At 40.9% G+C, this 10,901-nt stretch overlaps 1 protein-coding gene across 2 annotated transcripts; it reads right to left on the bottom strand.

Moving 5' to 3' along the window:
* Positions 1-6,842: 6,842 nt before the first annotated feature.
* Positions 6,843-10,846, bottom strand: LOC112262877 (N-acetyllactosaminide beta-1,3-N-acetylglucosaminyltransferase 4). Of its 2 annotated transcripts, none has more exons than XM_024438698.2 (2): positions 10,688-10,846; positions 6,843-8,599 (listed from the first exon to the last, which is right to left on the bottom strand). In XM_024438698.2, exons 1-2 carry the CDS (start codon positions 10,711-10,713, stop codon positions 7,459-7,461), a joined length of 1,167 nt encoding a protein of 388 aa, XP_024294466.1. In that variant the 5' UTR covers positions 10,714-10,846; the 3' UTR covers positions 6,843-7,458. The 2 variants fall into 2 exon arrangements, with proteins under 2 accessions (XP_024294466.1, XP_024294467.1); XM_024438699.2 differs by having other exon boundaries at positions 10,395-10,712.
* Positions 10,847-10,901: the final 55 nt, after the last annotated feature.

Below are 10,901 nucleotides of genomic sequence, written 5' to 3' on the forward strand. Positions count from 1 at the left end.
CCGAAATGTACAGTTGATTTCTCAGAGGACAAACCATCCACAGAGACAAACATATCTTTCCGACAGATAAGGTCTAAACCAGGCCAGAACTTGTCCGTGTAGACCAATTTGGGTTTCCAATCTCTCCAAAAGAATGTGGTGATCGATGGTATCAAAAGCAGCACTAAGGTCTAGGAGCACGAAGACAGATGCAGAGCCTCGGTCTGATGCCATTAAAAGGTAATTTACCACCTTCACAAGTGCAGTCTCAGTGCTATGATGGGGTCTAAAACCAGACTGAAGCATTTCGTATACGCTGTTTGTCTTCAAGAGGCAGTGAGATGAGCTTTTTTTATATATTTGAGAGGAATGGGAGATTCGATATAGGCCGATAGTTTTTAAAATATTTTCTGGGTCAAGATTTGGCTTTTTCAAGAGAGGATTTATTGCTATTTATTTTATTATTACTTATTATTTAGTGGGGTGGCAGCGTAGCCTAGTGGTTAGAGCGTTGGACTAGTAACTGAAAGGTTGTAAGATCAAATCCCAGAGCTGACAAGGTACAAATCTTTTGTTCTGCCCCTGAACAAGGCAGTTAACCCACTGTTCCTAGGCCGTCATTGAAAATAAGAATTTGTTCTTAACTGACTTGCCTAGTTAAATAAAGGTGAAAACTGCCACTTTTAGTGAGTTTGGTACACATCTGGTGGATTGAGAGCCATTTATTCTGTTCAACATAGGGGGGCCAAGCACAGGAAGCAGCTCTTTCAGTAGTTTAGTTGGAATAGGGTCCCTTATGCAGCTTGAAGGTTTAGAGGCCATGATTATTTTCATCATTGTGTCAAGAGATATAGTACTAAAACACTTGAGTGTCTCCCTTGATCCTAGGTCCTGGCAGAGTTGTGCAGACTCAGGACAACTGAGCTTTGGAGCAATACTCAGATTTAAACAGGAGTCCGTCATTTGCTTTCTAATGATCATGATCTTTTCCTCAAAGAAGTTCATGAATTTATTACTGCTGAAGTGAAAGCCATCCTCTCTTGGGGAATGCTGCTTTTTAGTTAGCTTTGCGACAGTATCAAAAATACATTTTGGATTGTTCTTATTTTCCTCAATTAAGTTGGAAAAATTGGATGATCGAGCGGCAGTGAGGGCTCTTCGATACTGTCTTTCCAAGCTAGTCGGAAGACTTCCAGTTTGGTATGGCGCCATTTCCGTTCCAATTTTCTGGAAGCTTGCTTCAGAGCTCGGGTATTTTCTGTATACCAGGGAGCTAGTTTCTTGTGACAAATGTTTTTCGTGAAAGTTGCTATCGTAAATGTTAGCAACACCTCCGCCTTTGCGGGATGCGCGGGGGATATGGTCACTAGTGTAACCAGAAGGTGAGGCCTCATTTAACACAGTAAATTAATCAGGCTTAAGCCATGTTTCAGTCAGGCCAATCACATCAAGATTATGATCAGTGATTAGTTCATTGACTATAACTGCCTTGGAAGTGAGGGATCTAACATTAAGTAGACCTATTTTGAGATGTGAGGAATCACGATCTCTTTCAATAGTGGAAGGAATGGAGGAGGTCTTTATTCCAGTGAGATTGCTAAAGCGAACACCACCATGTTTAATTTTGCCCAACCTAGGTCGAGGCACAGACACGGTCTCAATGGGGATAGCTAAGCTGACTACACTGACTGTGCTAGTGGCAGACTCCACTAAGCTGGCAGGCTGCCTGGCCTGCACCCTATTTCATTGTGGAGCTAGGGGAGTTAGAGCCCTATCAATGTTCTCAGATAAGATGAGAGCACCCCTCCAGCTAGAATGGAGTCTGTCACTCCTCAACAGGCCAGGCTTGTTCCTGTTTGTGAGTGAGTCCCAGAAAGAGGGCAAATTATCTACAAATTCTATCTTTTGGGAGGGGCAGAAACCAGTTTTCAACCAGTGATTGAGTTGTGAGACTCTGCTGTAGAGCTCTTCACTCCCCCTAACTGGGAGGGAGCCAGAGACAATTACTCAATGCCGACATCTTTCTAGCTGATTTACACGCTGAAGCTATGTTGCGCTTGATGACCTCTGACTGTTTCATCCTAACATCGTTGGTGCCGACGTTGATAACTCTCTACACTCGCCAGTTTTAGCTTTAGCCAGCACCATCTTCAGATTAGCCTTAACGTCGGTAGCCCTGCCCCCTGGTAAACAGTGTATGATCTCTGGATGATTCATTTTATGTCTAATACTGCGGGTAATGGAGTCGCCAATGACTAGGGTTTTCAATTTGTCAGAGCTAATGGTGGGAGGCTTTGGCGTCTCAGACCCCGTAACGGGAGGAGTGGAGACCAGAGAAGGCTGGGCCTCAGACTCCGACTCGCTGCTTAATGGGGAGAACTGGTTGAAAGTTTCTGTCGGCTGAATGAGCGACACCGGTTGAGCTATCCTACAGCATTTCCCCCCAGAAGCCATGAGAAAGTTGTCCGGCTGCGGGGACCGTGCGAGGGGATTTATACTACTATCTGTTCTTACTGGTGGCACAGACGCTGTTTCATCCTTTCCTACACTGAAATTACCCATGCCTAACGATTGCGTCTGAAGCTGGGCTTGCAGCACAGCTATCCTCGCCGTAGGGCGATCGTTCTCCTGTATATTATGGGTACAGCGACTGAAAAAAGAAGGCATCATGTTAATGTTACTTCTTAGCTTCGGCTGGGGGAGGTCCTGACGAACCAAGTCCAGATAAAGCGTCCGGAGCGAAAAAGTTGATTGAAAAAATATATAATTGCGTGAGGGAAAAAAAATATATTATAAACTGTAATTAAAAAGTAAAAACCGTAAAGTTGTCAGGTAGCAAAGTAAAGTTAGCAACAAAACACACAGCAGCACGTAAACATGATCTCCCTGTAAATGCAGGGGTTGAAGTGTGACCACCTGACGGAACCCAAAGGTCCTGAAGCCAGAGTGGTGTGTCAGTGTGACATTAATCTTCTGCAGGCACATGCCCACAAAGACATCATCAATGGGGAAGAGGTCAGTGCTGGACACTGCCACTACTAGGCTCAGCACAAACCATACAACTATGCACAAGGACTACTGTACTTTTAACAATGTCCACTGAGAATTTTACAAAAACGTTTGGTAACAGAATGTGCTGTCATTCTGTTACCAAACTTTGGATCTGCACTGTTCTTCAAGTAGATGTGTTTTTGTGAAGTTTGTTGAAATTGTATGGTTTGTTTAACTTTGCAATCATTGATTTTTGTTAATTTATGTATCTTAAACCAAAAATTCGGAGTCTTCTAATTAGTTAATTAAATTTTACCGTGACTATCCGCATTGACCCTATCTTGCACTGACTGCATACTCACAATACTATATATACACACTATATACAGTACCAGTCAAAGGTTTAAACACACATTCAAGTGTTTTTCTATATTTTCACCATTTTCTACATTGTAGAATAATAATGAAGGCATCAAAACTATGAAATAACACATGGAATCTTGTAGTAATAAAAAAAGTGTTAAATCAAATATGTTATATTTGAGATTCTTCAAAGTAACCACCCTTGCCTTGATGACAGCTTTGCACACACTTGGCATTCTCTCAACCGCCTTCACCTGGAATGCTTTTCCAACAGCCTTGAAGGAGTTCCCACATATGCTGGGCACTTGTTGGCTGCTTTTCCTTCACTCTGAGGTCCAACTCATCCCAAACCATCTCAATTGGGTTGAGGTCGGGTGATTGTGGAGGCCAGGTCCTCTGATGCAGCACTCCATCACTCTCCTTGGTCAAATACCCCTTACACAGCCTGGAGGTATGTTGGGTCATTGTCCTGTTGAAAAACAAACGATAGTCCCAATAAGCCCAAGTATCACTGCAGAATGCTGTGATAGCCATGCTGGGTACGTGTGCCTTGAATTCTAAATAAATCACAGACATTGTCACCAGCAAAGCACCCTCACACCACCTCCTCCATGCATCACGGGGGGATCCACACATGCAGAGATCATCCGTTCACCTACACTGCATCCCACAAAGACACAGTGGTTGGAACCAAAAATCTCAAATTTCGAATCATCGGACCAAAGGACAGATTTCCACCAGTCTAATGTACATTGCTCATAAAAAATAAAGAAAACCCCTTGAATGAGTAGGTGTGTCCAAACCTTTGACTGGTACTGTAAGTATTCACATCCCTAACATGATGCAGCTACTGTACCACTATGCTTGAAAATATGGAGAGTGGTACTCAGTAATGTGTTGGATTGGATTAGCCCCAAACACAACACTTTGTATTCAGGACAGAAAGTTAATTCCTTTGCCACATTATTTGCAGTGTTACTTCCTTGTGCATTGTTGCTGTACAGGCTTCCTTCTTTTCACTCTTTCATTTATGTTAGTATTGTGGAGTAACTACAATGTTGTTGATCCATCCTCAGTTTTCTCCTATCACTCTGTAACTGTTTTAAAGTCACCAATGACCGCATGGTGAAATCCCTGAGCGGTTTACTTCCTCTCGAGCAACTGATATAGGAAAGACGCTGTCACGAGAATTTTCAATCCCAATGATAATAACTGACAATCAATAGCTCTGACCAATCCCCGAGATCTGTAAGACCATGGGTTTAATAATAATTAGTCAAAGACTCAGCTTATGCAAAAAGATAGTAGTTTATTCACGAGAAGAACATTATACAAAGACATCCATTTTATAGCTGGGCACATACTTCCACACAAACAGTAGATATCCTACGCACATACATACACACAAACAGTAGGTATCCTTCGCACATGCATACAAGTTCAAATGTTAAACTATGCCTTGCTCAGGCAGTCTGTGTTTTTCCACTATACAGATACATTGTTTCTTTAATCTGCAACTCATTTCAGAATTTTCTGTGAGCCCAACAGTTTCTCCCCTCCACGGGTGGAGACAGAATGTCCTGTAAGGAACACAGTAGTCCAGCTTGTCTGTTGATAGCTCCTCTTATCATTTGTTTCGCACTTGCACCCTGCTTACGTACTAAAAAGGAACAAAATGTCCTTGTTCTAATTCTGACTAAAACTACACACATCATCAGATTATAGCATGTGGTAAATAACATTTGATTTGAGTCAATGTCACTCTTTTACTGTGAAATTGCTCGTATATGAAATAGGCCTACAATAGGCTTCAAGCGGCAAACTTATTTTGTCTCATACCAAAAGTAAGCAGGTCACACATAATTGTGCCGCTGGGGTAGCCTAGTGCCAGATATGTTTGTGCTATCATGTCAGCTGTTTGGCATGACAAGGGGTGGCCTGATGGCACAAACAGACTGGTGCCCAGTCTACCTCTGGGGCTTTCTCCACCACAGAATAATACACCATGTTTGTTGAGAATGTAATTCTGCATTCATAACCAAGTGGAATGGTGGTAATTACCAGTTGTGACATTGGAAATACTTGTTTTCCTGAATTTAAAATTGATAACATTTCGATTTTGTCACTGATCTACACACAATACCTCAATGTCAAAGTGGAATTATGTTTCCAGAAATTTTTACAAATTCATAAAAAATGAAAATCTGAAATGTCTTTAGTCAATAAGGATTCAAACCTTTTCTTATGGCAAGCCTAAATAAGTTCAAGAATAAAAATTCCACCTCCAACATTGTTTTAGAGAATTTGGCAGTATGTCCAACCGGCCTCACAACCGTAGACCACATGTATGGCGTTGTGTGGGCGAGCATGATAATGCACGGCCCCATGTCGCAAGGATCTGTTCACAATTCCTGGTAGCTGAAAAATGTCCCAGTTCTTCCATGGCCTGCATACTCACCAGACATGTCACCCATTGAGCATGTTTGGGATGCTCTGGCTCGATGTGTACAACAGAGTGTTCCAGTTCCCGCTAATATCCACCAACTTCACACAGCCATTGAAGAGGAGTGGAACAATATTCCACAGGCCACAATCTAAAGCCTGATAAACTCTATGCAAAGGAGATATGACACGCTGCATGAGGCAAATGGTCACACCAGATACTGACTGGTTTTCTGATCCACACACCTACCTTTTTTTAAAAGGTATATGTGACCAACAGATTCATATCTGTATTCCCAGTCATGTGAAATCCATAGATTAGGGCCTAATGAATTTATTTAAATTGACTTATTTCCTTATATGAACTGTAACTCAGTAAAATCAATTAAATTGTTACATGTCGCGTTTAGATTTTTGTTCAGTATACCAACAGACAACAGACACCTTTTCAACCACATACAGTACATTCTATCACATTTTGCATGACTGCTGAAAAACAGGTGCCACCCACAAGGAAGTGGTGAGGTGCACAAATTTACATGCCTCTTCAGAGTGCAAAGTTGAGAGGCTATAGTTCTTTTTTACGATTGGACACAATTTTAAAAAGGTTGCCTTGTCAATTTGTCGGTGTGATAGTTGTGTGGTGGAAAGGTATGCAGAGGGCTATAGCTGGCTCCTGCTGACTGAAAGTGTTAGAACAGTGAAACCCAACACTGGTTGACTTTCAGTAAAAAAACACCTGACCTCGGGCTCATAGGACAGTGGGATTGTGGTCAAGGTTGAAACTGCTAAACAAACATAAAGAACTGCACACACTTTATTTATCTCCTATCTTAAAATCCTTGGTTCTTTTTAAAATGGCCTTTACAAGAACGTTGCGTAATTCAATTATAATTTAAGAGGATACAGTATTTTAAAGAGATGGTATAATGCTCATGCATTTTTGTACCTAACTTTTTAAATGTTGAATATCTGTACAAAAATGAAGGAAATTTATGGATACATTTTTAAAGGATTGTGTCTCAAAACATTTGCAGGAGCTCACATGAAATTACCCTTCAAACACATTTCATATTACAGTATTTCTTTTAATTTTGTACTCTTATATTTTCTTTACACAATCTACTTCCTCATAAGAAAGTACGGGCCCTGCTATGCAATAAAGTTCATCTGAATAGAAACTGACAAAACCCTGGAAATGACCACATGTTTCAGAAAGCATTATGACATCACATTTAAATATACATTTACAATCCACAGATTTCAGCTATAGTAGACAAGTTCATCACTGCTCCCTCAAACAATTGATTGTTTATAATAATTGTACACCACAGCTCCCCTTCCCCCACAGCACACTAGACCTGTTAAGTTTGTAACCAATCAGTACCTCTGTAACCCACTAGACCTGTTTTTAAGGTTTCTGTTCGACCTTCCTAGAACCCAAGAAACATTCTACAAACTTCCTTGTCAAAAGTATCAAATCTCTGTAGGGCTCGTACACCATCTTTGCTGAACAGAATACACAGTAAAGCCAATATGTCAGAATACTTCAAATAGAAATATCGATGAAGGAAAGGAAGCTATTTTTGACCATTTATAAGGATAATTTCTCTATGAAAGGAATGCTTCTTTTACAGTAGTGAGACAGACAAGTACAGCAAGATACACACAACACCTGATGCCTCATATCCTTAATCTAAAGCACTTCAGCTTTGTGTCCTGCAGTAGAGACCACATGGTCCACATCTCGGTGGGATTCAGTTTGTGCACCAGCATGATCTCCCTGTAAATGCAGGGGTTGAAATGTGACACCACCTGATGGAACCCAAAGGTTCTGAAGCCAGAGTGGTGTGTCAGCGTCACATTAATCTTCTGCAGGCACATGCCCACAAAGACATCATCAATGGGGAAGAGGTCAGTGCTGGACACTGCCACTCCCAGGCTCAGCACAGTCTGACGTGACATCAGGTAGCCCCCACCGCCAGCGTATGGAGGATATGGCTTGTTGGGGTACATCTCCTCTGGTATGAAGTACTTCCATTGGTTGTGCCGGATTGGATAGGCTCTTGAAATTATGTCACCAGCGAAGAGTTGCTCAGAGGGCTTGTGGCCTTTAACATATTCAACCAGATTGCTTGTGTGAACAAAAACGTCATCGTCCCCTTTGAACACAAAGTGGGCCCACTGGCACTCCAAGGTGAACCAGTTCAGGAAGTGGACCTCCTTCAGGGTCAGGTTGAAAAAACTGTCCTCAAAATCCCATTGCAGGATGTCCCCAAACTGCCTGCTCTCCCACTCCAGTAGCTGCTGCAGCAGGAATCCCTGTATTCTGTCTAACGACTTACCTACTAAGAACAACAGTTTCACCCTTTTACCCTGAACATATCCCCTCTTCCCCCAAGTGCTCCGGAGCGCAATCCTGCGATCCACCTGGATGGCTGTGGACTTAATGGCCAGCAGGAGAAAAAGGTCATTCTCACAGGGTGTTGGAGACAGCAGGCGGGGGAATGTCCTGCAGTGTTTATACATGAGGAAGTTACGGTGGGGAGGTGGGACAGAGGACGGAATATTCTGCATGCTGTCATTGAGGGAGCACTTGAAAACATCCACAGTAGGCTGTGACAGCAGTGGTGTGGTGGAGGCAGAGGTGTTCCATTGCCAACCTGTGTGGTTCTTCCGCCACACTCTGAGCTCTCCCCTATATGTTAGTGAGACATTGACGTCCATCGTCATGAAGATGACACCAATCAATGACACCAACGCAGTCCCAATGATAATGGACCATCTACTGAGGCGTAGGTTTCTGAAGAGGATCCTCATGGTTCTGAAAAGAATTGCAAGCACATTACGTTTTAGCAACAAGGAGTATATGTAGTAGGCCTACAATAGACTACAAACGGCAAACTTATATTGTCTCATACCAAAAGTATGCAGGTCACACATAATTGTGTCTCTGCGGTAGCCTGGTCCCAGATACAGTATGTTTGTGCTATCATGTCAGCTGTTTGCCATGACACGGAGTGGCATGATGACACAAACAGACTGGTCTAGACACAGAATAATAAACCATGTTTGTGGAATATGTAATGCTGCATCCATAATCAAGTGGAAAGGTGGTAATTACCAGTTGTGATGTTGGAAATACCAGTTGGATGCTAATTGTCCACAAGCTGTGTCAACCATAAACTACAATTACAGCTATTATGCTTGTAAACAAATCAGTGTTCAAAAGCCATATTCTTAAATATTTTTTTATAAATAATGTTTTGTTTTTTCATTTAACTGTCAAAAATGCTGTTATCAAGGTAATTTCCTTAGTGGGTGATGTCAGAGGTCAAAGTGTGAGAGAGGTTAGATGATAGAAGAGTTTCCCACTTGGTTATGAACGCAACATTAGACCTAGGCTATGCTTAACAAGTGGGTGTCTAGACATGTAAATTAGAGGCTCTATTCAATCCGCATCACAGAAGTTCAGCTTTACATCGTAATTTAAATTTAAAGGCAATGTTCCCGCTTTAGCTGATGTCGGCCCTATTCTATCCTGTTGCAACACAATCTCACACTCAATTCATGCAAATATCTACAAAAAGTATTTCAGCAGGTTTTGTGCGGCTTAGCACCATTATACAAGTATTAAGCAAAAACAAGCATAGAAAACAGCATTGGCATTAATAAAACCTGGTTGATGAACAATATTGGGTTGTTAACACGTTTGTTTTATGTGGGACACATACAAAGGCTGCGTAAAAGAACATTTACCAAAATGCATTGCTCTAATAACTTTAAAAAGATTGCTTGGAAGTTTGCCCCCCAAAAAGGTATTTTCCTATAAATGAAGTCACACAAAAGTGTGTATTTTCCTACGAATTAAGTTGCACAAAAAATGTGTGTATTTTCACACACAAAAATGCACGAAATCTGCTGAATTACTTTTTGTACATATTTGCACAAATTGAATGTGAGATTGTGTTGCTTATTTCGTAAGGCAATAACAGGGTGCTTGAATGAAGCCAAACATGCAATTCCCACCAGTGGAGGCTGCAGAGGGGAGGACTACTCATAATAATAGCTGGAATGGAGTAAATGGAATGGTATTTGAAACCATTCCAGCCATTCTATTCCAGCCATTAGCACAAGCCCGTCCTCCCAATTAAGGTGCCACCAACCTCCTGTGATTCCCATAGGCCTATAAAAAAGAAACAGGGTCCAAAACTCACTTGATTTAGTTACAATTTAAGTGTAGTTTAATTCTGATTTTCTTTTAAGAGCAAGATGGTTTATGTGTTTTATAAACAGAAACTGAAAAACCTCAATAATGTTCCAGCACTCAGGTGTAGTCTAAAGAACCTTATGATAATAGTTGATAATAGTTTAGGCTACACCACAAAACTATTTGTCAATTATATACTAGTTACACGAGTTAATTTATACTAGACTGTATTTACTTATAATAAAACAAGGAAATACAATATAATGCGTGATTGATTAACTAATTAATTGATAATTTATCCTATCAAGCCCAAGATATTTGGTTTGTTTTCATTTTTTATGCACTCATTCAAACATTTTTATTCTTAGCCATTAAAAAAAGAGTTTCAATACAACACTAATTCACTTACTTGATATTAAAAACAAAGACGAAGAGACCATCAAAATAGTTGTAGCCTACTTAGGAAGTGATTTTCGGGGAGAACTGAAGTGCTGTTCGACATTTACCACCATACAATCCTTAGCGGGAAGGATGCACAATCAATGTTTGAGCACCTGTTGCTGAAATACTCCGTTTATAATTTGCTTGATCCAGTTATAATTCTTTACAAATACTACCATATCCGCGTTTTTAAGAAGTTATGCTATTCGTCTAGAGAATCGTTGCGAATTGACTCGACTATGGTTACTAAATTCAAGTTACCTCGCTGTCCTGAAGAGAAGTTGCATTACATGTTTTGTCACCGATTGATCCTATAACCTTGAAGGGCGTGCCTTGCGCTTTGTCATTTGGATATTCTTCATTCCTTGTGACTTTTGTAGACTATGTCCAGTTCCTGCTATTAGATCCATGAACTTTTGAAAATTGAATTTCCCAATATTTTGATATAGCTACTAGGAACATGAGGGACAAAAAG

This window comes from Oncorhynchus tshawytscha, linkage group LG12 (genome assembly GCF_018296145.1).
Source record: "Oncorhynchus tshawytscha isolate Ot180627B linkage group LG12, Otsh_v2.0, whole genome shotgun sequence".
NCBI classification, from domain to species: domain Eukaryota; kingdom Metazoa; phylum Chordata; class Actinopteri; order Salmoniformes; family Salmonidae; genus Oncorhynchus; species Oncorhynchus tshawytscha.

What these genes read in the sequence shown, in the direction of transcription:
- LOC112262877 (XM_024438698.2), bottom strand. Translation starts at nt 10,713, where the DNA reads ATGCAACTTCTCTTCAGGACAGCGAG. An exon ending in CTTCTCTTCAGGACAGCGAG is followed by an intron (nt 8,600 to 10,687) that starts GTAACTTGAATT and finishes AATTCTTTTCAG; the next exon opens with AACCATGAGGATCCTCTTCA.